This window comes from Eumetopias jubatus, unplaced genomic scaffold (genome assembly GCF_037043125.1).
Source record: "Eumetopias jubatus isolate StellerSeaLion01/CBP00866 unplaced genomic scaffold, mEumJub1_p1.0 scaffold_11, whole genome shotgun sequence".
Lineage (NCBI taxonomy): Eukaryota > Metazoa > Chordata > Mammalia > Carnivora > Otariidae > Eumetopias > Eumetopias jubatus.
Genome location: NW_028274817.1, coordinates 1,492,022 through 1,519,116, shown reverse-complemented (window position 1 = coordinate 1,519,116; position 27,095 = coordinate 1,492,022). Strand labels below are relative to the sequence as shown.

The following is a 27,095-nucleotide window of genomic DNA, read 5'->3' as shown; positions in this document are numbered from 1 at the left end:
CAGTTTTTAAAAAAAGAACTTAAAGGCTTATAATGAAAACCAGAAAACCCTTACCTCAATGTACTCACCACTCACCTTGTCCAGCAAGTCTTATTTTTAATTCTCTTAAGTGATATTTCTAAATGTCTAAATAATATGCTTATAATGCTATTAGTTTCACACGTAACCAATCTTTTTTGATAATGATTTACTTCATTAATGTAACCCTTCCCGCATCCTCCAATACAATTATAACAATATTTTTAGTTCAATCAATAATCAGTGGTAACATCATTATAAATGACTATATAAATACATCTAGCCTCCTGCCCCAAACTAGACTAGTTCCTCTCCAGGCTTGCTTGGTGCATACCTTTCATTTTAGGACTTCTGATCACTTATTTCCTCTGTTGCATACTTTCTTTTCTGGATCCATTGTCTTTGTCTTTTACATTCTATTCTTTGTTTTAATAGAACATATCCTCCAGTATCTTCCTAAGGTGGAGTGCATAGGAAAGTTCTGAGATCTTAGAGGTCTGAAAATGGCTACTGTACCTCTTCATTTAATTGATACTTTGGCTAGGCACAGGATTCTAGGTTGAAAAGCATGTGTCCCTCAGATTCATGAGATTTACTACTCCGCTGTCTTCCATCATCCAGTATACTTGAGAAGTCTGATGCCATTCTGTAACCATTTCTTTGCAAAAAAACCCCACATTTCTTTCTTTTTTAGATTATCACTTCATCTCTGGTTTTCTGAAATTTCATGATGATATACCTTTATGTGGGCCTATGAAGTCACTTTCAATCTGGAGTCTTATGTATTTCCATTTGTAAAAATGTCTTGTATTAGTTCTTTGTTAGTTTCCTTCATTCCCTTTTCTCTGTTCACTCACTCTGCAGCTTCTGAGTTGGATTACTTGCTGGATTCATCCCTAAGTCTCTTGCCTTTTCTCTTACATTCTCTCTTTTTTTTTCATTTTGCCCTACTTGTAAGGAGATTTTCCTCAGTTATTTTCCCATCTCTCTATTAAAATTTTTATTTTGGCACTTCTTTTTAATTTCAAGAGCTCTTCCTTATTCTCTGATTTCCTTTTATATTAGCATCTTATTGCTTTATGGATATATTTACAAATATAAAAGTTAGAATTTTCTTTAATCCCTAAACTATCCCTGTTTCCTCCAAGATGAGTTTTTACAAAAAAATCTTTGCTTTTCTCTTTCACATTGCAAACTTCACTTTGATAATCCTTGATATGCCAATATTATTTGACAGCATAAAAGATGTATGTATGCTAAGTGTACCTGAGCTGAGCTTGTTGACTTAAATCCATGATTTAAGATCAGTTGGAAGCAGGTAATTTTTTATGGGGTACTTCAAAATGTCAGTATGTAATGGTCTTTATTCTGGAGAAATTCAGCTTCTTTAAAAACTTCTGCAATTCTTCTAGAAAGTATACATTTGGCTGCAGACATTTTATATGTTGGGCAGGCTCTGTACACAGACTTTTAAACATTCTTCCTAGTTGCTTTATTCTCTGCTATACCAAGCACCTCAAGCCCTGAGTTTCTCTAGGGTTCTATCTTACTCTAGCTTAATAGATTATTCTTATTCTCTCTTTCCACATTCATTCTTCTAAAAAAATGTATTAAAATCTCTTGTCTGACTGAAATCCCATCTCCAGTTCTCCTGGTGTTTATTTATACCTATTTTATTTCTTTACTCTCATTTTAGTGGGTTTGTCAGAGGAAGCAGTGATAAACACATGTAGTTGATCCTCAGAAGCCCACAATTCATCTACTTTTCAGAATGCAATTATAAGGTAGTCATTTGTCTTCATTTGTAAATGAGGTTTTGTTTCTACCTATTCCTTCTTTTCCTTTCCTTTATAATCTCTCCTGTCACATTTTATCTAATCTCTAACCATAGTACAAATCAAATAAATTTTTAAATCATTTATATTATTTTTAAATCCATTCTAGCTTTATAAATCAAATAAGGTTTAATATGTTTCTCTAAAGGAGGAAAAAACTAAACTGAGTTATAATTAGATACCAATATTTTTATTTTCAATGCACTTCATTTTTTCTGTGGGTCAGTGGTTCTCACTGTTAGTTCCTTCACATCGTAGCAGGATAGACAAAGTATAGCACCCTCACACTAAAGATCCATTTTTTGGTGATATATATTTTCTTGATTATTTTTTTAAATTTTATTTTGTTATGTTAGTCACCATACATTACATCATTAGTAAAGATCCATTTTTATGTGTTCTGTAGGGTTTTTTTTTTTCCAAATCTCAAAATTGCTTTCTTTTAGATAACTTAAATGGATTGACCATAGAGAGGGACTAAAGAAAAAGACTGATATCATCATCTTTGCAGAAGAGTTTTAGATGATTCTTTTTGTCCTTTTTTTTAATTTTCAGCACTCCTTGTAATTGGAGAAATGGTCATCATTTTTGACATCCAAAGTCTCTTACTAATCTATTCTAGTTCTCTGTCTGCCTTCAAACCATTCCTGCACCTCTTCCTAGCCATAAAAACAGTCCACCACATTTTCCAAAAGACATACATAACAGCCTTTCAGATATCTGAAATTAGCAATCATCATTCCCTTGAGATATGCCCATTATGGTAACCAAACTGGAACAATATTCTTTAAACATGGCTCAACCAGTATAGAATAAAAAGGGCTTATTATCTCACTTGTTCTAGGTAATTCTTATCTCAAACTCAAATCAAATTTGGCTTTTTGAAAGTTACACCAGATGGAAGGCTTACATTAAATTTGCTTTTTCCCTATATCCCAGCATCTTATTTATAATGGGCAATTATTATTAAGCTTTCCTATCAAGAACTAATGTGGGGGTTTTTTTGTATCTATGTATAAGAATTTGATTCAGCTAAGGTTAATCTCTTGTTTCAGCCTGTTCTCTCAAACTTCAGAAATTCTTTTTGATTCATAATTCAGGAGATAATCTTCTCTAACCAACATTCATTAATGCCAACTTACAAATTTGAATTATTGATGACAACATTTAAGAGGAAAGGATCAAAGATGAACCCCTATGGACTATCACAGGGATGTCCATTCAGGTTGACATCCATTCATCAGTCAATTCTATTTGATTTCAATTAGTCAACCAGTGACATCAGCCTAAATGTACTATTTTTTCAACTGCTGTTTCTTCTTCATGAAGGCATAATTAAAAAAAGTAGTTAGAGGTCTTGATAAAGTATATGATATTCCCTGGTTTACCAGTCTAGTAAACTTTTAATACAATTTTTAAGGTTAGTTTGACATAATTTCTTCTTAGTGAATTCAGGCGGGATATCAGTGATTAGTGCTAACTGCTCTTAAAGCATCTGTTTAATAATATATTCTAGGTAGCTTTCAGTTTAATATGTCAGAGTAAGGACATCTTTGCTTCCTTCTCTTCTCTGGAACCAAGTAAAAACTATAAGGAAAATGGGAGAAACTCAAACTCCAGTTTTGATGAAATGTGAAAGCATTTTTAACCTTGATCCCAAAAAATAAGGACTCCCAAAGGCAGTAAAAATTGGATCAGGGTGAAGAATACACTGAGGATGCCTCTTATTCTGGAATTCAGACCAAGAATAGAGTCCTAAAAGATGGGTGGCATGACCTGAGTGAGGAAACAAATAGCTCCCATTTTGAAAAAAAAAATCAGTCTTTAGACTGGTACTGAGAACATGCTGAAACATTGTTTGACCACCATGTAGTGGCAGAGGAGGTGGAGACTAGAAAAATTAAAGGATATAATACTATACATACATACATACACATACAAATGCCCACAGACACCTCTGCACCATACATAGAGGACTTTCCTATGAGCAAGGAAAACTTCCTGGTAGTTAGAAGCAGAATCAAAGATATAAGGAGGAGTACTCCTAAGAATTTTATAGATAACAGACAATGATCAAATTAATTAGTCTCAACTACTCACTACTATCCTACTCATTCTCTCAGTCCCTCCCCAAAATGAGACTGTCACACATAGCAGTGCTAGTAAAGAATTCCCCTAATGCAACTTCAAGTATTAATTGAAAACAAACAAATATGGTACTGATGCAAAATGTGTTGCAAAAAGGGGGGAAATAACCAATAAATAATTGTGGAACAACATGAAAAAGCAAACATAAAACACATAAAAAATAAGTCAACGAAGATTATAAAATTAATATAAGGAAAAATAATACTACCACAAAAATGAAGGTGAATAGACACTGGTAAAAACGGTCAGACACATGGAAGACAGGCTTGAGAAAAATGAGCAAAGTGAAATGGAAAATAACAGTTAAAAATTATTAGAGAAAAATAATAGATATGGAAGACAAAGAAAGCTCTATGATATGTATAATTTGTGCTTCTAGGAAGAGAACAGAACACAGATATGTTTTAGGAAAGCTTTCCTAAAACAAAGACAATTGTGAATCTGTAGGTTTCTTCTCAAAATATTCCAAAAAATAGAAATGGAAGGAAAACTTCCAAATTCATTCCATGAAGCCAACATTACCCTGATTCCAAAACCAAAGACTCCACTAAAAATGAGAACTACAGGTAAATATCCCAGATTAACATGAATGCAAACATTCTCAACTAGATACTAGCAACAGTACATTAAAAGGATCATTCACCACGATCAAGTGGGATTTATTCTGGTGCTATAAGGCTGGTTTAATATTGCAAACCAATCAATGTGATACAACACATTAATAAAAGAAAGGATAAGAACCATATATTTCTTTCAATAGATGCAGAAAAAGCATTTGACAAGGTACAACATCAATTCATGATAAAAACCCTGAACAAAGTAGAGATAGAGGGAACATACCTCAACATTAATAAAGGCCACATATGAAAAATTCACAGTGACAATCATCCTCAATGGGGAAAAACTGAGAGCTTTTCCTCTATGGTCAGGAACAAGACAAGGATGTCCACTCTCACCACTGTTATTTAACATAGTACTGGACGTCTAGCCTCAGCATTCAGACAACAAAAAGAAACAAAAGTCATCCAAATCAGCAAGGAAGAAATCAAATTTTCACTACTTGTAGATGGCATGATACTCTATAGAAAACCCAAAGCCTCCACCAAAAATATCACTAGAACTGATACACAAATTCAGTAAAGATTTAGGATACAAAATCAATATATAAAATCTGTTGCACTTCTATACACCAATAATGAAGCAGCAATGAAGATGAAGAGAAATCAAGGAATTGATCTCATTTACAATTGTATCCAAAACCATAAGATACCTAGGAATAAACCTAACCAAAGAGGTAAAAGATCTATATTCTGAGAACTATAAAACACTGATGAAAAAAATTGAAGATGACACAAAGAAATGGAAAAACATTACATGCTCATGGATTGGAAGAACAAAATTGTTAAAAGTTCTATACCATCCAAAGCCATCTACACATTTCATGCCATCCCTATCAAAATACCAATAGTATTTATCACAGCACTAGAACAAACCATCCTAAATTTTGTATTTAACAAATATTGTTAAAATACCCAAAGCAATCTACTCATTTAAAGCAATCCCTATCAAAATACCATCAGTGTTTTTCACAGAGCTAGAACAAACAATCCTAAAATTTGTATGGAACCATAAAAGACCCTCAAATAGCCAAAGCAATCTTAAAAAAGAAAAGCAAAGCTGAAGGCATCACAATTTCAGACTTCAAACTATAATACAAAGCTTTAGTCATCAAGATAGTATGGTACTGGCACAAAAAGACACTTAGATCAATGGAACAGAATAGAAAACCCAGAAATGAACCTGCAAACTATATGGCCAACTAATCTTTGACAAAGCAGGAAAGAACACCCAATGGAAAAAGGACAGTCTCTTTAACAAATGGTGTTGGGAAAACTGGACAACAACATGCAGAAGGAAAATGAAACTGGACCACTTTCTTATACCATACATAAAAATAAATTCAAAATGGATGAAAGATCTAAATGTGAGACAGGAAACCATCAAACTCCTAGAGGAGAACACAGGCAGCAACCTTTTTGACCTAGGCCACAGCAACTTCTTATTAAATATGTCTCCTGAGGCAAGGGAAACAAAAGCAAAGATGAACTATTGGGACTTCAAAATAGCTTCTGCACAGTGAAGGAAACAATCAACACAACTAAAAGGCAGCTTATGGAATGGGAGAAGATATTTGCAAATGACATATCAGATAAAGGGTTAGTATCCAAAATCTATAAAGAACTTATCAAACCCAACACTCCCAAAACAAACAATCCAGTTAAGAAATGGGCAGAAGACATGAATAGACACTTTTCCAAAGAAGACATCCAGATGGCTAACAGACACATGAAAAGATGCTCAGCATCACTCATCATCAGGGAAATATAATCAAAACCACAATGTCCTGTCAGAATAGCTAAAATTAACAAAGCAGGAAACAACAGATGTTGGAGAGGATGGGGAGAAAAGGGAACTCTCTCACACTATTCGTGGGAATGCAAACTGGTGCAGCCACTGTGGAAAACAGCATGGAGGTACCCCAAAAAGTTAAAAGAGAACTACCCTATGATCCAGCAACTGCACTACTAGGTATTTATGCAAAGGATACAAAAATACTGATTGTAAGGCATATATGCACCCCCAATGTTTATAGCAGCAATGTCCATAATAGCCAAATTATGGAAAGAACCCAAATGCCCATCAACTTATGAGTGGATAAAGAAGTTGTGGTATAGATATAAAATGGAATATTACTGAGCCATAAAAATAACAAAATCTTGACATTTGCAATGATGTGGATGCAGCTGGACAGTATTATGCTAAGAGAAATAAGTCAATAGAGAAAGACAATTATCATATGGTTTCACTCATATGTGGAATTTAAGAAACAAACCGGAGGATCATAGGGGAAGGGAGGGAAAAATAAAATGAGGCAAAATCAGAGAGGGGGACAAACCATAAGAGACTCTGAACTAAGGAAACAAAGTGAGTGTTGCAAGAGGGGATGAGGGTGGGGGGATCCAGTAACTGGGTGATGGGCGTTAAGGAAGGCATGTGATATAATGAGCACCGGGTATTATATGCAACAGATGAATAACTGAACTCTACATTAGAAACTAATGATATGCTATATGTTAACTAATTGAATTTAAATAAAATAAGTTTAAAAAAAGAAGTTTTGATATATATACTGGATTACTGAGCCATAAAAAGAACAAAATCTTGACGTTTGCAATGACATGGATGGAGCTGGAGAGTATTATGCTAAGTGAAATTAGGCAGTCAGAGAAAGACAAATACCATGATTTAACTCATATGTGGAATGTAAGAAACAAAACAAATGAACACAGGGTGGGGAGAGAGGCAAACCATAAAACAGATTCTTAACTATAGAGAACAGACTGATGGTTATTGGAGGGGAGGTGGGAAGGGAGGTGGGTTAGATGGGTGATGGGTATTAAGGAGGACACTTGTGATGAGCACTGGGTATTGTATGTAAGTGATGAATCACTAAATTGTACACCTGAAACTAATATTACACTATAGTTAATTAACTGGAATTTAAATAAAAACTTGGAAAAAACCCCACATGGTGTCCTAGGAAAAAATTCATACAGACAGATCAAGATATATCCTTATAAAGTAACTGGAATTTGTAAATAAAATATACATTTGTATGGGCTTCTAGGCCATAAAATCAAGTCTTCATTAAAAGGGCGCCTGGGTGGCTCAGTTGGTTAAGCATCTTGCTTCGGCTCTGGTCATGATCTCAGGGTTCTGGTATTGATGCTTGCTCCATGCTCAGCAGGGAGCCTGCTTCTCCTTCTCCCTCTGACTCTCCCCCATGCTCTCTCTCTCTCTCTCTCTCAAATAAATAAATAAAATCTTTAAAAAATTCTTCATAGAAACAATCAGTGATAGAATTGAGTATAGCAATTAATGTCTACATGGACATCAGAGAGAGAATGGGACCTATGAATTATACAACAGCACAACTACAATTCAAGTATAAACAATTGACAGATAATTTTATACATGCAATATAGTAGGAAATATGGTTCCCATGAGCCTTAAAAAATCTTTTAGATGATAGCCTTGAGGTAACTAAGCAATAAATGGAAAAATGGGCTATCTTCTCAAAATAGTCCTTTTATCCATTTAAATGTAGAAATATGACTAATCAACTATAGGAATTATGACTGCATAAAAGCATGTAAATGCTATAAACCTTGACAGTGCGGAAGTAGTTTGACAATGCAGAAATAGCATTATAAAAAACAAAAGTTAGGAAGTGACAAGGACAGAGAAGGTGAGAGGTAAGATAAGTATACAAATTTTCTTGTTTTGTAGTGTGTGATGGGTCAATAGGCCTTGTTCATAGATGACAAATCAAGTATTAGATGGATCAATATATTTTAAGAATAAAAAGGTAACAACTACACTAAGTATAATAATAAAACCACCCCAAAATTTCCTATGATAGAGTATAGTTAGTAGAAACATGCTTATTTCTTCATAATTTATAGCAAGGACTTAATAAATTCTATCTAAACAGTGAAAATCTATTCTAAAATTTTGCCAACTCACCAGGCTGTATTCTATGAAATATATCTTTTCCTCCAGTTTGAAAAATCTTCATTATCTTTTCTCTTCTCCATGATTCTTCATAGTACTGGAATGGTTCTGGGACCACATCTGCCAGTTCTTTTTAGCATCTTTGGATAGGTCTTCATCTAGATCTAGAGATCTGAACTCTTTTAAAGCAGCCAAGGACAATAATCTTGATTTCACAGCATTTATGTTTTATTCCTACCAACTCTGGTTGGTTTATTGGCTTTTTTTCCTCCTTCCCATCTCTCCACCAATCCAACTAACATTTATTCAGCTTTTACCATGAATCAGGTGCTGTGCAAGAATACTGGCTAGTTAGAAAGATGATGCAGACAAGCCCCTGCCCTCAAAATGTTCAGTCTGATGAGGAGGCAGATAAACAACTCTAATACAAATGTAGGATTTTAATAGTAGGAGCACCCTTCTCCTACCAGAAGAAAAGCTAAAACTATCTGGATGATTCTTGGAAAGGTTCTATAGAGAAAATAGCATTTAAACTGTGTCCTTGAAGAATGAGTTGGAAAAAAAAAGAATGAGTAGATCTTTACCAGGCAGGAAAAAAAGAAAAGAATAATCTAGGTAGAGCATAAAAAATTAAGCAGAGACACAGAAGGAATATCTCTTTAGTTTGAATGTAGTGGGAATATACTGAAAAGTGAAGGGCAGAGTTGGCCCTAGAGACTGTGCACTTTTCTGGGTGGCTTTATAAGTACAATGTGTTCCCCTTGATTCTAGCAGTATCATACTTAGGGTCGGTCTCTCATCACAAGATATCAACCCTCCGTGATACCTCTTTTCTTTGCCCCCAGCAAACACTCCACATTGCCAAGAAGCACTCCAGTTGAGAATTGGATTGATGACCCCAGTGAATAGCACACAGCCTTGGCCAGTTCCCACAGGCTGCAGGCTGCCCACTCCTGGTTCCAATACAGTTCTCTCAGGGAGTGCTTCCCAGCCCCCACCATTGCTATATCTCACCTTCATCTCCAGGGCCTCTGGCACCTTCTTGCCTTCCCAAGCCCAACTCCGCTTGGTGAAGTAGTTAACAGTGGCAAATTCAATCAGCGCAGAAAATACAAAGGCATAACAGACGGCTATGAACCAATCCATGGCCGTCGCATATGCCACTTTAGGTAAGGAGTTTCTGGCACTGATACTCAAGGTGGTCATGGTGAGAACAGTGGTGACACCTGGGGAGAGAGAAGATGAGAACAGTTGCCACTGGAAGACATTTAGAGCATATATGATGAGATCACCAAATTTGACTTATGAGGAGGAGCACTCAAAATGGTCCCTTTAAAGTAAACACAGAGAATGTCAACATGGGATGGTTCTACCTAGTAATTACCCCATCCCAGTTTTCACAGGAATAGAAATCTCCAGTATAACACTTCTAAAAGTTCTGCTCTAGGGGTGCCTGTATGGCTCAGTTGTTAAGCATCTGCCGTCGGTTCAGGTCATGATCCCAGAGTCCTGGGATTGAGCCCCCTGTTGGGATCCCTGCTCAGTGGGAAGCCTGCTTCTCCCTCTCCCACTCCCCCTGCTTGTGTTCCCTCTATTGCTATCTTGTAAAATAAATAAATAAAATCTTTAAAAAAAATAAAAGTTCTCCTCTAGCCTCTGCTTAAACATTTCCACTGAAGAACAGGTAATCTACTCCATGGTAAGAACAGTTTTTAATTAGAAAATCTTACCTTCTGAACTGAAACCTGCCTTCCTCTAACTCCTAGCCCACTGACTAATCTCAGTGTTCTTTCTCTGGCAACACAAGAAAGAAAAGTCTGCTCCCTCCTTTCCAGGACAGGCTTTCAGAGAGTTGGAGAGGGTGGACATGATTCCTCATGAATCTGTTAATCTCCAGAATTGACATGGCCACTTCTTTCTCTTGTTTCTTTTCCTTCCCCATTCTGGTAGTTCTCTTCTGAACAGCCCAGAACCTGAGCCCAAGACTCAAGATTTTCACTTCCCTTACTGTGGACACTATTCTAATACTGCAACAAACTATTGTAGAAGATGGTACTTTAGCTGCATCACAGTACAGGTCCTATTGAGCTTTGTGGACAACCAAAGCTATTCCAATATCTATTTCTTGTGAGTTTTTGTCAAACCACAGCTTGCTTTTAGATCAATTCTTTTTTCTTGGCGGTGTTATTAACCTAAATTTAAGACTTCCCATTATTCACTTATAATTCTATTAAAATTATTTTTTCTAATCTGTTTGTATTTTAGATATACATATGAGCTATACAGTGTTGTGAGGAACAATATGAGCTTTATAATCAGATTGAAAATAGACTGAAATTCTGGCAATTCTACTTACTAGTAATATACCTAGAACAACGTGATTTACCCCACTAAGCCTGTTTTATTATGTCTAAAATGTGTGATTATACCAGACTCAGAAATTCGTTGGGGGATCCAATGAGATGATGTTTATAAAGCCCATAGCCCAATATATGGCACAGAGTAAACACTCAAGAAATAGTAGCTTCTATAATTAACATTACTCTTATTTCTACTGTTAACAATATTATCATAATTATATAATTAATTATAGTGGTATAATAATAAACACATTTTAAACGACATTATAATAATAATAATAATCTTGTGACTGTTAACAATAGTATTCTAGCCTCAAATATCTACACTAGAAATTAGAAGTCCTGAGCTCTTCCACTTACTTGCTTTGTATCTTGGGTAATTTACTTCATTTCTTTGTGCCTCCATTCTCCCCATCTATGAATATTTCCTACAGTCTCTATACCTTAGAATTTTGACAAGGCAATTGCTGTATCCAAAGACATCTAGACTTCAGGAAAAGGGAGTATAGTCAGACCCTCTTTCTAAGTGTTGGCATGCTCAAGAGTATGGGGAATGTGGGTCTGGGTCAAGCAGGACATGGAAAATAGTCCTAATGTGGTGAGACAGATTATATAGAAAAGCAAGCAGAGTGGTGGAGTTAAGCTGGCGGAGCAGTAGGGGGACCATGAAATTGCCTTGTCCTTCAAATACAACTAGACCAACATTCAACTACTTTAAACAATGAGGAAGATGATCTGAGGATTAAGGAAACAATCTACACAGTTGGAGGGAGAGAATGTGGCACATGTGAGACTTATCTTGACAAGCAAATCAAAGCACACCTTCATAAAGGTGCAAACATTCCCCACTACAAGGAAGAAGGAACTCTGTAGAGGAAGGACCAGTGGGAAAGAGCGGGCAAAACACAACAGCACACTGTACAGAACATACACCAGAAGCACTTCCTGAAGGTTTTGTTGTTGTTGTCACTGTCGCTGTTGTCGTTATTTCTGTTTTTGCTGGTTCTTTTTTTTTTTTTTTCTATCCTCCTTTCTTTTCTGGACACAATGATTAGACAGAGAAATTCACCCCCTCCCCCAAAAAAAGAACAGGAGGTAATACTGCCAAAGATTTAATCAAAAGGGATATAAGTAATATGTCTTTAACTAGAATTTAAAATAATGATTATAAAGATAGTAGCTAGGCTTGGAAAATGCATAGAAGATACTAGAGAATCCCTTGTTATAGAAATAAAAGAACTAAAATCTAATGGGGTCAAAATTAAAAATGCTATTACTGAGATACAGTCATAAATTGAGGCTTTACAGCAAGGATAAATGAGGTAGAAGAGAGTGTCATAAATATAAAAGACAAAATGATGGAAAATAAAGAAGCTGAAAAGAAGAAAGACAACAACTGGATCATGAAGGGAGACTTTGAGAACTCAGCAATTCCATAAAGTGAAATAATATCCAGGTAATAAGAGTCCCAGAAGATGAAGAGCAGAAGAAAGGGACAGAAGTTTTATTTGAATAAATTATAGCTGAGAGCTTCCCTAATCTGGGAGATGAAACAGACATTCAAGTCCAGAGGGCACAAAGAGCCCCCCTCAAAATCAATAAAAACATCCCACATATAATAAAACTTCCAAATTTCCAAAAAAAAAAAAAAAAAGAGAGAGAGAGAGAGAAAATCCTGAAAGTAGTTTGGGATAAGAGATCCTTAACCTACAAGGGTAGACACATAAAGCTGACAGCAATCCTGTCCATAGAGACCTGGCAGGCCAGAAAGGACTGGCATGATATATTTGATGTGCTAAATGGGAAAAATATGCAGCCAAAATATTGTATCCAGCAAAACTGGCATTCAGAATATAAGAAGAGATAAAGAGTTTCCAGGACAAACAAAAACTAAAGGAATTAGTGAACACCAAACCAGCCCCAGAAGAAATATTAAAGGGGATCCTATCAGCGAAGAGAGAGCCCAAACATAAAGATCAGAAAGGAACAGAGACAATCTACAGGAACAGCGACCTTAAAGGTAATACAATGGCACTAATTTCATATCTTTCAATAATTATTCTGAATGTAAATGGACTAAATGCTCCAATCAAAAGATATAGGGTATCAAAATGGATTTAAAAAAAAAAGACCCATGGATATGCTGCTTACAAGAAATACATTTTAGACCCAAAGACACCACCAGATTGAAAGTGAAGGGGTGGAGAACAATTTATCATGCAAATGGACATCAGAAGAAAGCTGGAGTAGCCATCCTTATATCAGACAAACTAGATTTTAAACCAAAGATTGTAATAAGAGATGAGAAGAACATTATATCATAATAAAAGTGTCTATCCAACAAGATCAAACAATTGTAAATATTTATGCCCCTAACATGGGAGCAGACAAATATATAAACCAATTAATAACAAAATTAAAGAAACACATTGATAATAATACAATAATAGTAGGATACTTTAACACCCTACTGACATCAATGGACAGATCATCTAAACAGAAGATCAACAAGGAAACAAGGGCTTTGAATGACACACTGGACCAGAAAGACTTAAAAGATATAGTCAGAGCATTTCATCCCAAAGCAGCAGAATACACATTCTTCTCTAGTGCACATGGAACATTCTCCAGAATAGATCACATACTGGGTCACAAATCAGGTCTCAACCAGTACAAAAATGATTGAGATTATTCCATGCATATTTTCAGACCACAGTGCTTTAAAATGTGAAGTCAACTACAAGAAAAAATTTGGAAAGACCAAAAATACATGGAGGTTAGTGAACATCCTACCAAAGAATGAATGGGTCAGCCAGGAAATTAAAGAAGAATTTATTTATTTATTTTTAAATATTTTATTTACTTATTTGACAGAGAGCGAGCGAGCACAAGCAGCGGGAGTGGCAGGCAGAGGGAGAGGGAGAAGCGGGCTCCCTCAGAGCAGAGAGGCCAATGCTGGGCTCAATCCCAGGACCCTGGTATCAATCATGACCTGAGCCAAAGGCAGATGCTTAACTGACTGAGCAAACCAGGCACCGCAAGAAGAATTTTAAAAAACACATGGAAGCAAATGAAAATGAAAACATGACAGTTCAGAACCTTTGGGATGCAGCAAAGGCAGTCCTAAGAGGGACATATATAGCAATACAGGCCTTTCTCAAGAAACAATAAAAGTCTCAAATACACAACCTAGCCTTATAGCTAAAGGAGCTGGAAAAAGAACAGCAAATAATGCCTAAATCCAGAAGGAAAAGGGAAATAATGAAGAACAGAGCAGAAATCAATGATATAGAAATAAAAAAAAACAACAACAGTAGAACAGATCAACAAAACTAGGAGCTGGTTCTTTGAAAGAATTAATAGGATTGATAAACCCTTAGAAAGACTTATCAAAAAGAAAAGAGGAAGGACACAAATTAATAAAATCATGAATGAAACAGGAGATCAAAATCAACATCAAAGAAATACAATTATAAGAGAATATTATGAAGAATTATATGTCAACAAATTAGACAATCGGGAAGAAATGGATGCATTCCTAGAAACATATAAACTACCAAAACTGAAACAGGAAGAAATAGAAAATCTGAACAGACCCATAACCAGCAAAGAAATTGAAACAGTAATCAAAGATCTCCCAAGAAACAAGAGTCCAGGGCTGGATGGCCTCCCAGCAGAATTCTACCAAACATTTAAAGAAGAACTAATACCTATTCTCTGAAACTGTTTCAAAAAATAGAAATGGAACAAAAACTTCCAAACTCATTCTATGAGGCCAGCATTACCTTGATCACAAAACCAGATAAGAACCCATCAAAAAGGAAAATTACAGACCAATATCCTTGATGAAGATGGATGCAAAAATTCTCACCAAGACACTAGCTAATAGGATCCAACAGTACATTAAGAGGATTATTCACCATGACTGAGTAGGATTTATTCCTGGACAGCAAGCATGATCCAACATCCACAAATCAATCAATGTGATACACCACATTAAAAAAAGAAAGGACAAGAATGATATGATCCTCTCAATAGATGCAGAAAAAACATTTGACAAAATACAGCATCCTTTCTTGATTAAAACTCTCCACAGTGTAGGGATAGAGGGAATATAACTCAATATCATCAAAGCCATATACAAAAAACCCACAGCAAATATCATCCTCAATGTGGAAAAACAGAGCTTTTCCCCTAAGGTCAGGAACATATAGGAATGTCCAATCTCACCACTGTTGTTCAACATGGTACTGGAAGTCCTAGCATGGGCAATCAGACCACAAAAAGAAATTAAAGACTTCCAAATCGGCAAAGTGAAGCTTTTGTTCTTCACAGGCAACGTGATACTTTATGTAGAAAACCCAAGACTCCACCAAAAAACTTGCTAATACTGATATAGGACTTCAGCAAAGTTGCAGGATATAAAATCAATACACAGAAGTCAGTTGTATTTCTATACACTAACAATGAGGCAGAAGAAAGATAAATCAAGGAATCAATGTGATTTACAATTGCACCAAAAACTACAAGATACCTAGGAATAAACCTAACCAAGGAGGTAAAGGATCTGTACTCTGAAAACTGTAGAACACTTATGAAAGAAATGGAGGAAGACAAAATGAAATGGGAAAATATTCCAAGCTAATGGATTGGAGCAAAAAATATTGTTAAAATGTCTATGCTACACAAAGCAATCTACACATTCAAAACAATCCCTATCAAATTACCATCAGCATTTTTCACAGAGCTGGATAATCCTAAAATTTGTGTGGACAGAAAAGACCCTAACTACCCAAAGCAATCTTGAAAAAGAAAAGCAAAGCTGGAGGCATCACAATTCCTGACTTCAAGCTGTATTACAAAGATGTAGTCATCAAGACAGTATGGTATTGGCACGAAAGCAGACATATAGATCAATGGAAGAGAATAGAGAACCCAGAAATGGGCCCTCAACTCTATGGTCAACTAATCTTTGACAAAGCAGGAAAGAATACCAAATGGAAAAGACAGTCTCTTCAACAAATTGTGTTGGGAAAGTTGGACAGCAACATATCTAAGAATGAAACTGGACCACCTTCTTACACAATATGCAAAAATAAACTCAAATGGATGAAAGACCTAAACATGAGACAGGAGTCCATCAAGATGCTAGAGGAGAGGCAGGCAGCAACCTCTTTGACCTCAGCCACAGCAACCTCTTACTAATACATCTATAAAACAAAGGGAAACAAAAGCAAAAATGAACTATTGGGACTTTGTGAGGATAAAAAAGCTTTTGCACATCAAAGGAAACAGTCAACAAGACTAAAAGTCAACCTATGGAATGGGAGAAGATATTTGCAAATGTCTTATCAGATAAAGGATTAGTATCCAAAATCTACAAAGAACTTATCAAACTCAACACCCAAAAAACAAATAATCCAGTTGAGAAATGGGCAGAAGAAATGAACAGATATTTTCCAAAGAAGACATACAAATGGCCAACAGACAAATGAAAAAATGCTCAGCATCACTTGGCATCAGGGAAATACAAATCAAAACCACAAGATACTACCTCACACTGGTCAGAATGGCTAAAATTAACAACTCAAAACAACAAACGTTGGCAAGGATGTAGAGAAAGGGGAGCTCTCTTACACTGTTGGTGGGAATGCAACCTGGTGCAGCCACTCTGCAAAACAGTATGGAGGTTCCTCAAAAAGCTAAAAATAGAGCTACCCTACAACCCAGCAATTGCACTGCCAAGTATTTATCCAAAGGAAACAAACATAGTGATTCAAAGGGGCACATGCCCACTAATGTTTATAGCAGCAATGTCCATAATAGCCAAAGCATGAAAAAACCCAGATGTCCATCGACAGATGAATGGATAAGGAAGAGTGGTGCACACACACACACACACACACACACACACACACACACACACACACACACTGGAATATTACTCAGCTATCCAAACGAATGAAATCTTGTCATTTGTAATGACATGGAAGGAACTAGAGGGTATATGGCTAAGCAAGGTAAGTCAGCCAGAAAAAGAAAAATACCATATGATTTCACTCATATGTAGAATTTAAGAAACAAAACAGATGAACATAGAGGAAGGGAAGGGAAAATAAAAGAAGAGGAAAACAGAAAGGGAGGCAAACCACAAGAGACTCTTAAATATAGGAAACAAATTAATGGTTGCTGGAGGGGAGGTGGGTGGGAAGATGGGGTAACTGGGTGATGGGCATTAAGGAGGGTACTTGAGGGGGAGGAGCAAGATGGCAGAGGAGTAGGAGACCTAAATTTCATCTGGTCCCAGGAATTCATCTAGATAGGGATCAAACCATTCTGAACACCTACGAACTCAACAGGAGATGGAAGAAAAGAATAGCAGCAACTCTCTGAACAGAAAAGCGACCATGTTCTGGAAGGTAGGACATGCGGAGAAGTGAATCTGAGGTGATACTCGGGAAGATAGATGGCAGGGGGAGGGAGCCTCCGTCAGCTACTACTGGCAAGTGATAGAGCAGCAGAGCACAAAATCGGAACTTATAGAAGTCTGCTCCACTGAGGGATGTCGCTCCAGTGGCTAAGCAGGGGGGTGGAACACTCACTGGCACAGTATGGTCTCAGGACCCTCGGGGTCACAGAAAGACTGGGGGTGCCTGAGTGCAGCAGAGCTCCCAGGTATCAGAGCAGGGAAGCTGGCTGTAGAGACGGAGCTGAGGAGTGGGCTTTCAGCTCGGGGTTGCCATAAACTGACCTTTGGCATAGTCAGGCCACTGCTCTTTCAGCAGGGACCCAACAAGCAGCAGATCCGGGGAGACTCCCCTTCCTCCCCCAGGAGGAGTGGCACGGGAGTGCACCACGATAATCTGCTGGGTTTGGAGACTCCAAACAGGGTCGGGTACCAGAGAGAGAAATGCTTGGTAACAGGCTGTGTGAGTGCGGAGTGCAGCTGGAGACCTGGGAGACGGGAGGGACTGACTGCTTTTATCTGGGGGTGCACTGAGGAGTGGGGCCATGAGTTCTTGGTTCCTCTGGGGCAGAGACTGGGAGACCGCCATTTTCACTCTCATCCTCCAAAGCCGAACAGAAAGTTTGCAGGGAACAAAAGCTATGGAGAGCATACCCGAGCAGATTACTTAGGCAGCCCCAGCAAGGGTGGGGCAATTCTGCCTTGAGCAAAGACATTTGAGAACTACGGCAACAGGCGCCTCCCCCAGAAGATCAGCAAGAATAGCAAGCCAAGACCAAGTTTACTAATCAATGAGAATGGCAGAATGCCGGCACTAGGGAAATACAGCACATACAATTCATGGATTTATCGCATAATTCCTTAGTCTTTCAAAATTAATTGTTTTAATTTTCTTTTCTTTTTTTGAATTTTTCTTTTTCCCCTTTTCAACCAACATCTTATCAATCCCTTTTTAAAAATCTTTTTTATTTTTCATTTTTAGAGTCATATTCTATCCCTTCATAGTAGTTAAACTTATTTTTGGTATATATATAAGTTGTTCTCTCTTTAAATTTTTGGGATACAGTTTCTTCTAACAGACCAAAATATACCCTAAATCTCTAGTGTATGGCTTTGTTCTAGTCTCCTGCCTGATTACATTCTCTCCCTTCTTTAAAAAAAATTCTCTTCTTTCTTTTTTCAGCCAACTTCTTATCAATTCCTTTTATAAAATATTTTATAATTTTCATCTTTACAGTCATATTCCATCCTTTCATCATATTTATCCTTATCTTTATACATATATAAGTTTTTCTTTCTTTAATATTTTGGGAGGCACTTTCTTCTAACAGACAAAAATATGCCCAAAATTTAGTGTGTGGCACTGATCTATGCACCAACCTAATCAAATTTGATCATATTCTGTTTTATATCTTTTTCTTTTTCCTTTCTTTCCTTTCTTTCCTCCTGGTTTCAGGTCTCTTCTGATCTGTTTAGTGTATACTTCTCTGGGGTCATTGTTACCCTATTAGCATTCTGTTCTCTCATTTATCTATTCTCCTCTGGACAAAATGACAAGATGGAAAAAATCACCTCAAAAAAAAGCAAAACAAAAACAAAAACAAAGAACAAGAGGCAGTACCGACTGCCAGGGACGTACTCAATACGGACATTAATAGGATGTCAGAACTAGAACTGAGAAAGATGATTTTAAAGATAATAGTTGAGCTTGAAAAAAGCATGGAAGATATTAGAGAAACCCTTTCTGGAGAAATAAAGGACTAAAATCTAACCAAGTCAAAATCTAAAAGGCTATTAATGAGGTGCATTAAAAAGTGGAGGCTCTAACTGCTAGGATAAATGAGGCAGGAGAGGGAATTAGTGATACAGAAGACCAAATGATGGAAAATAAAGAAGCTGAGAAAAAGAGATAAACAACTACTGGATCATAAGGGCAGAATTCGAGAGAGAAGTGATACCATAAAATGAAACAATATTGGAATAATTGGGAACCCTGAAGAAGAGGAAAGAGAGAGAGGGGCAGAAGGTATATTGCATCAAATTATAGCAGAGAATTTCCCTAATTTGGGGAAGGAAACAGGCATCAAAATCCAGGAGGCACAGAGAACCCCTCTCAAAATCAATAAAAATAGGTCAAAACCTCAACATCTAAGAGTAAAATGTACAAGTCTCAGAGACAAAGAGAAAATCCTGAAAGCAGCTCTGGACAAGAGATCTGTAACCTACAACGGTAGAAACATTAGATTGGCAACAGACCTATCCACAGAGACCTGGCAGGCCAGAAAGGACTGGCATGATATATTCACAGCACTAAATGAGAAAAATATGCAGCCAAGAATACTATATCCAGCTAGGCTGTCATTGAAAATAGAAGGAGAGATCAAAAGCTTCCAGCACAAACAAAAACTAAAGGAATTTACAACACAAAAGCAGCCCTCCAAGAAATATTGAAAGGGGTCCTCTAAGCAAAGAGAGAACCGAAAAGTAACATAGACCAGAAAGGAACACAGACAACATTCAGTAACAGTCACCTTACAGGAAATACAATGGCACTGAATTCATATCTTTCAATAGTTACTCTGAATGTAAATGGGCTAAATGCCCCAATCAAAAGACACAGGGTATCAGATTGGATAAAAAACCAAGACCCATTGATATGCTGTCTGCAAGAGACTCATTTTAGACACAAAGAACACTGTAAGGTTGAAAGTGACGGGGTAGAAAACAATTTACCATGCTAATGGACACCAAAAGAAAGCTGGGGTGGCAATCCTTCTATCAGACAAATTAGATTTTAAACCAAAGACTATAATAAGAGAGGAAAAAGGACACTATATCACACTTAAAGGGTCTATCCAACAAAAAGATCTAACAGTTGTAAATACCTATGCCTCTAACATGGGAGCAGCCAATTATATACGCCAATTAATAAAAAAAAGCAAGGAAAAACATCGAAAACACTACAGTAATGGTGGGGGACTTTAACACCCCCCTCACTGAAATGGACAGATCATCTAAGTAAAAGATCAATAAGGAAATAAAGACTTTAAATGACACACTGGACCAAATGGACTTTGCAGATATATTCAGAACATTCCATCCCAAAGCCACAGAATACACATTCTTCTCTAGTGCCCATGGAACATTCTCCAGAATAGATCACATCCTAGGTCACAAATAAGGTCTCAACTGGTACCAAAAGACTGGGATCATTCCCTGCATATTTTCGGACCACAATGCTTTGAAACTAGAACTCAATCACAAGAGGAAAGTCAGAAAGAACTCAAATACATGGAGGCCAAAGAGGATCCTACTAAAGAATGAATGGGTCAACCAGGAAATTAAAGAAGAATTTAAAAAATTCATGGAAACCAATGAAAATGAAAACACAACTGTTCAAAACCTTTGGGATGCAGCAAAGGCAGTCCTAAGAGGAAAGTATACAGCAATACAAGCTTTCCTCAAGAAAAAAGGAAGGTCTCAAATACAAAACCTAACCCTACACCTAAAGAAGCTGGAGAAAGAAGAGCAAATAGAGCCTAAACCCAGCAGAAGAAGAGAAATAATGAAGATCAGAACAGAAATCAATTAAATAGAAACCAAAAGAACAGTAGAACAGATCAACAGAACTAGGAGCTGGTGCTTTGAAAGAATTAATAAGATTCATAAACCCCTGACCAGGCTTATCAAAAAGAAAAGAGAAAGGACCCAAATAAATGAAATCATGAATGAAAGAGGAGAGATCACAACCAACACCAAAGAAATACAATCAATTATAAGAACATATTATGAGCAATTATATGCCAGCAAATTAGATAATTTGGAAGAAATGGATGCATTCCTAGAGATGTATCAACTACCAAAACTGAACCAGGAAGAAATAGAAAACCTGAGGAGACCTATAACCACTAAGGAAATTAAAGCAGTCATCAAAAATCTCCCAACAAACAAAAGCCCAGGGCCAGATGGCTTCCCAGGGAAATTCTACCAAACATTTAAAGAAGAAATCATACCTAATTTCTGAAACTGTTCCAAGAAATAGAAATGGAAGGAAAACTTCCAGAGTCGTTTTATGAGGCCACCATTACCTTGATCCCCAAACCAGACAAAGACCCCATCAAAAAGGAGAATTACAGAACAATATCCTGATGAACATGGATGCAAAAATTCTCACCAAAATACTAGCCAATGGGATCCAACAGTACATTAAAAGGATTATTCACAACCAAGTGGGATTTATCCCTGAGCTGCAAGGTTGGTTCAACATCCACAAATCAATCAATGTGATACAATGCATTAATAAAAGAACAAGAACCATATGATCCTCTCAATAGATGCAGACAAAGCATTAGACAAAGTATAGCATCCTTTCTTGATCAAAACTCTTCAAAGTATAGGGATACAGGGTACATACCTCAATATCATAAAAACCATCTATGAAAAACCCACAGCGAATATCAGTCTCAATGGGGAAAAACTGAGAGCTTTCCCCCTAAGGTCATGAACACGGCAGGGATGTCCACTATCACCATGACTAGTCAACATACTATTACAAGGCCTAGCCATAGCAATCAGACAACAAAAATAAATAAAAGTCATCTGAATCATCAAAGAAGTCAAACTCTCACTCTTTGCAGATGATATGATACTTTATGTGGAAAACCCAAAAGACTCCACCCCAAAACTCCCAGAACTCATACAGAAATTCAGTAAAGTGGCAGGATATAAAACCAATGCACAGAAATCAGTGGCATTCCTATACACCAACAACAAGACAGAAGAAAGGGAAATTAAGGAGTCGATCCCATTTACAATTGCACCCAAAACCATAAGATATGTAGGAATAAATCTAACCAAAGAGGTAAAGGATCTGTACTCAGAAAAGTATAAAATACTCATGAAAGAAATTGAGGAAGACACAAATAAGTGGAAAAAAATTCCATGCTCATGGATTGGAAGAACAAATATTGTGAAGATGTCAATGCTACCTAGAGCAATTTACACATTTAATGCAATCCCTATCAAAATACCATCCACTTTTTTCAAACAAATGGAACAAATAATCCTAAAATTTGTATGGAACCAGAAAAGATCCCGAATAGCCAGAGGAATGTTGAAAAGGAAAAGCAAAGCTGGTGGCATCACAATTCCGGACTTCAAGCTCTATTACAAAGCTATCATCATCAAGACAATATGGTACTGGCACAAAAACAGACACCTAGATCAATGGAACAGAATCGAGAGCCCACAAATGGGCTGTCAACTCTATGGTCAACTAATCTTTGACAAAGCAGGAAAGAATGTCCAATGGAAAAAAGACAGTCTCTTCAACAAATGGTATTGGGAAAATTGGACAGCCCCATGAAGAAGAATGAAACTGGACCATTTCCTTACAGCACACACAAAAATAGACTCAAAATGGATGAAAGACATAAATGTGAGACAGGAGTCCATCAAAATCCTAGAGGAGAACACAGGCAGCAACCTCTTCGACCTCAGCTGCAGCAACTTCTTCCTGGAAACATTGCCAAAGGCAAGGGAAGCAAGGGCAAAAATTAACTATTGGGACTTCATCAAGATAAAAAGTTTTTGCACCGCAGAGGAAATACTTAACAAAACCAAAAGACCAGTGACAGAATGAGAGAAGATATTTTCAAATGACATATCAGATAAAGGGCTAGTATCCAAAATCTATGAAGAACTTATCAAACTCAACACCCAAAGAACAAATAATCCAATCAAGAAATGGGCAGAAGACATGAACAGATATTTTTTCCAAAGAAGACATCCAAAAGGCCAACAGACACATGAGAAAGTGCTCAACATTGCTCGGCATCAGGGAAATCTAAATCAAAACCTCAATGAGATACCACCTCACACCAATCAGAATGGCTAAAATTAAGAAGTCAGGAAATGACAGATGTTGGCAGGGATGCGGAGAAAGGGGAACCTTCCTACACTGTTGGTGGGAACGCAAGCTGGTGCAGCCACTCGGAAAACATTACGGTGTTTCCTCAAAAAGTTGAAAACAGAACTACCATACAACCCAGCAATTGCACTACTGGGTATTTACCCCAAAGATAAAAATGTAGGGATCTGAAGGGGTACGTGCACCCCAATGTTTATCACAGCAATATCCACAATAGCCAAACTATGGGAAGAGCCAAGATGTCCATTGACAGATGAATGGATAAAGAAGATGTGGTATGTATACACACACACACACACACACACACACACACACACACACACAATGGAATATTATGCAGCCATCAAAAGGAATGAAATCTTGCCATTTGCAATGGCATGGATGGAACCGGAGGGTATTATGCTGAGCAAAATAAGTCAGTCAGAGAAAGACATGTATCATATGACCTTACTGATATGAGGAATTCTTAATCTCAGGAAACAAACTGAGGGTTGCTGGAGTGGTGGGGGGTGTAAGGCATGGGGTGGCTGGGTGATAGACATTGTGGAAGGTATGTGCTATGGTGAGTGCTGTGAATTGTGTAAGTCTGTTGAATCACAGACCTGCACCTCTGAAACAAATAATACATTATATGTTAAAAAAAGAAAAAGGAGATAGTACAGAGTAAAAAATGAAGGGGGGAAATCGGAGGAGGAGATGAACCATGGGAGACTATGGACTCTGAGAAACAAACTGAGGGTTCTAGAGGGGAGGGGGGTGGGAGGATGGGTTAGCCTGGTGATGGGTATTAAAGAGGGCACGTACTGAATGGAGCACTGGGTGTTATACGCGAACAATGAATCATGGAACCCTACATCAAAAACTAATGATGTAATGTATGGTGGTTAACATAATAAAATTTTAAAAATGTAAAAAAAAGAGGGTACTTGAATTAATGAGCACTGGGTGTTGTATGCAACCGAAGAATCAGTGAAATCTACCTCTGAAACTAATAATACAGTATATGTTAATTAAATTCAATTTAAATACAAATATTGAAAAAAGAAAAGGAGAAAGGGCCTCTTAACTCTACCCAGAGAGTTAGCTGTGTGTGCTGTAGCCTCTTGGGTTTCTTTAATATCTTGGTCCCTCATATACCTTACTTATACATTTGCTATGTAAATGAAAATTCAGACTTGAAAAGTCAGTAGAATTTCAACAGAAAGATCCTAAGGAAGCACCTTTGTAGAAACTATAGAGTTATCAAAGCTGATTAGCAAATCAAATTTTAAGCCCTGTAAGGAATCAGCCACTTAGCAAGTACCTATTAACAAACTATCTGAATTTGTAGCCTGGGAAGTTTTGGGACTGAACCCAAGGCTCAGTAATCCTCTCAGGAGTGATTCATGGGAGAAACAAGCTACCTCATTTATGGTTATTAACAAATGCAACTGTCTATCCTGTCACAGTCATAACAGTGTGCCAGTGGATGAATGGAGAGAACTCTATAGCAACATAAGTGTTTTTATATCATAACTCAGTAGAATTTTTTTTAGAATTCTACCTTCTAGAGCTTAATTAGAACATTCATCTTGGGGAGAAGGAAAGATGGTGGAGGAGTAGGGGAACCTATTTCAACTGGTCCCCGGAATTGAGCTGGATATCTACCAGACCACTCTGAGCACCCATGAAACCAGCCTGAGATGTAAGAAGATCTGGATCTCTACAAACAATATCGCAGGTGGTTGGTTTTGAGGTCCGAAGTGGGGAGACCTGATTCCACGGGCAGATATCGGAGGACAAACGGCAGCGGGAGGGAGCCTGTCCATGGGAATCCTACACTGCCGGTGAGTGACAGCCTTGCGCGCTGGGGACAGGGTACAGACTCGCAGACCAGTAGTGGCTGGAAAAGGACTTTAGGGCAGCCCCCAGGGCAGAAACCCAGAGCAGCGGGGTTGCGAGTGCGAACTGGGAGCAGCTGGCGGTTTTAGAAGCACAAGGGGCAGAGACGTGCCCCGACCTGGAGACAGGACTGGGGGCGCTGCAGGGGGGCACACAACACAGGCCGCTGCAGTTTATAGCAGCACAGACAGAAATGGAGACAGTGTGGCCTGGAGAGCTTAATGAAGACTAGACTCCGGTCTCTCTGCTCTGAGGCAGAGGGTTGGAAATGGTCTGTTCTGCTCTGACTCGCAGAAGAGATGTGGAAAGCCACCAGGGAAAGCCACCAGAGAACAAAAGCCCCCAAAACTGATTCCCGCTGAGCCCATCCCCCACCACAGGGGGGCAGGGCAACTCCGGCCAAACAGGGTTGCCTGAGTAACAGCACAGCAGGCCCCTCCCCCAGAAGACAGTCTGGGAAAACAAGAGGCCAGCAACCCAAAGGTCGCAAGAAAACAGGTGCATCTTGCTTGGGTTCTGGTCAATAATTTGGACTCTATACAGTCCCTCAACCACTCATTAACAGAATGACTAGGAGGAGGAACCCACAAAATAGAAAAGACTCAGAGATTATGACTTATGCTGCAGATTTACAAATGGATGCAGATATAACCAAGATGTTGGAGATGGAATTCAGGCTAGCAATTGTGAAGACAATGGCTAGAAGGGAGAAATCAATTAATGGCAACATAGAGTCTCTAAGGGCAGAAATGAAAGCTGAATTGGCAGAACTTAAAAATGCTTTCAATGAGATCCAATCCAATCTAGATAATCTAACAGCTAGGGTAAGTGAGGCAGAAGAACGAATAAGCAACCTGGAAGACAATACAATAGATAAAAAGGGAAAAGAGGAGGCCAGGGAAAAACAACTCAGAATCCATGAAAATAGAATCAGAGAAATAAGTGACACCATGAAGCATTCCAACGCCAGAATAATTGGAATCCTGGAGGGAGTGGAGAGAAAGAGAGGACTGGAAGATGTATTTGAGCAAATCATAGCTGAGAAATTCCCTAATCTGGGGAAAGAAACAAACATTCGCTTCCTAGAGGCAGAGAGGACCCCTCCCAAGATCAAGGAAAATAGGCCAACACCCCGGCATGTAATAGTAAAACTTGCAAATCTTAGAAGCAAGGAAACCATCTTAAGGGCAGTTAGGGGGAAGAGATTCCTTACGTACAGAAGGAGGAACATCAGAATAATGTCAGACCTATCCCCAGAGACCTGGCAAGCCAGAAAGGCCTGGCAAGACATATTCAGGGTACTAAATGAGAAGAACTTGCAGCCAAGAATACTTTATCTGGCAAGGCTGTCATTTAGAATGGATGGAGAGATGCAGAGCTTCCATGACTGGCAGAAACTGAAAGAATATGTGACCACTAAGCTGGCCCTGCCAGAAATATTAAGGGGTTCTATAAAAGGAGAAAGACCCCAAGAGTGATATACAACAGAAATTTATAGGGACAATCTATAAAAACAATGTTTTCACAGGCAACATGATGACAATTAATTCATATCTTTCAATAATCACTCTCAATGTGAATGGCCTAAATGCTCCCATAAAATGGCACAGGGTTGCAGATTGGAAAAAAAGACAGGACCCATCCATATGCTGCCTACAAGAGACTCATTTTGAACCTAAAGATACATCCAGACTGAAAGTGAAGGGATAGAGATCCATCTTCCATGCCAGCGGACCTCAAAAGAAAGCTGGGGTAGCAATTCTTATATCAGACAAATTAGATTTTAATCTACAGTCTGTAATTAGAGACACAGAAGGACATTATATCATTCTTAAAGGGTCTATCCAATAAGAAGATCTAACAATTGTAAATATCTATGCCCC

At 37.8% G+C, this 27,095-nt stretch overlaps 1 protein-coding gene across 1 annotated transcript in view; it reads right to left on the bottom strand.

Moving 5' to 3' along the window:
• Positions 1 to 27,095, bottom strand: part of GABRA3 (gamma-aminobutyric acid type A receptor subunit alpha3) — a 291,144-nt gene that overhangs the window by 10,982 nt on the left and 253,067 nt on the right. The window contains exon 8 of the mRNA XM_028091990.2: positions 9,591 to 9,802. Coding sequence (XP_027947791.1) covers positions 9,591 to 9,802 — 212 coding nt within the window. The remainder of the gene's footprint in view (positions 1 to 9,590; positions 9,803 to 27,095) is intronic.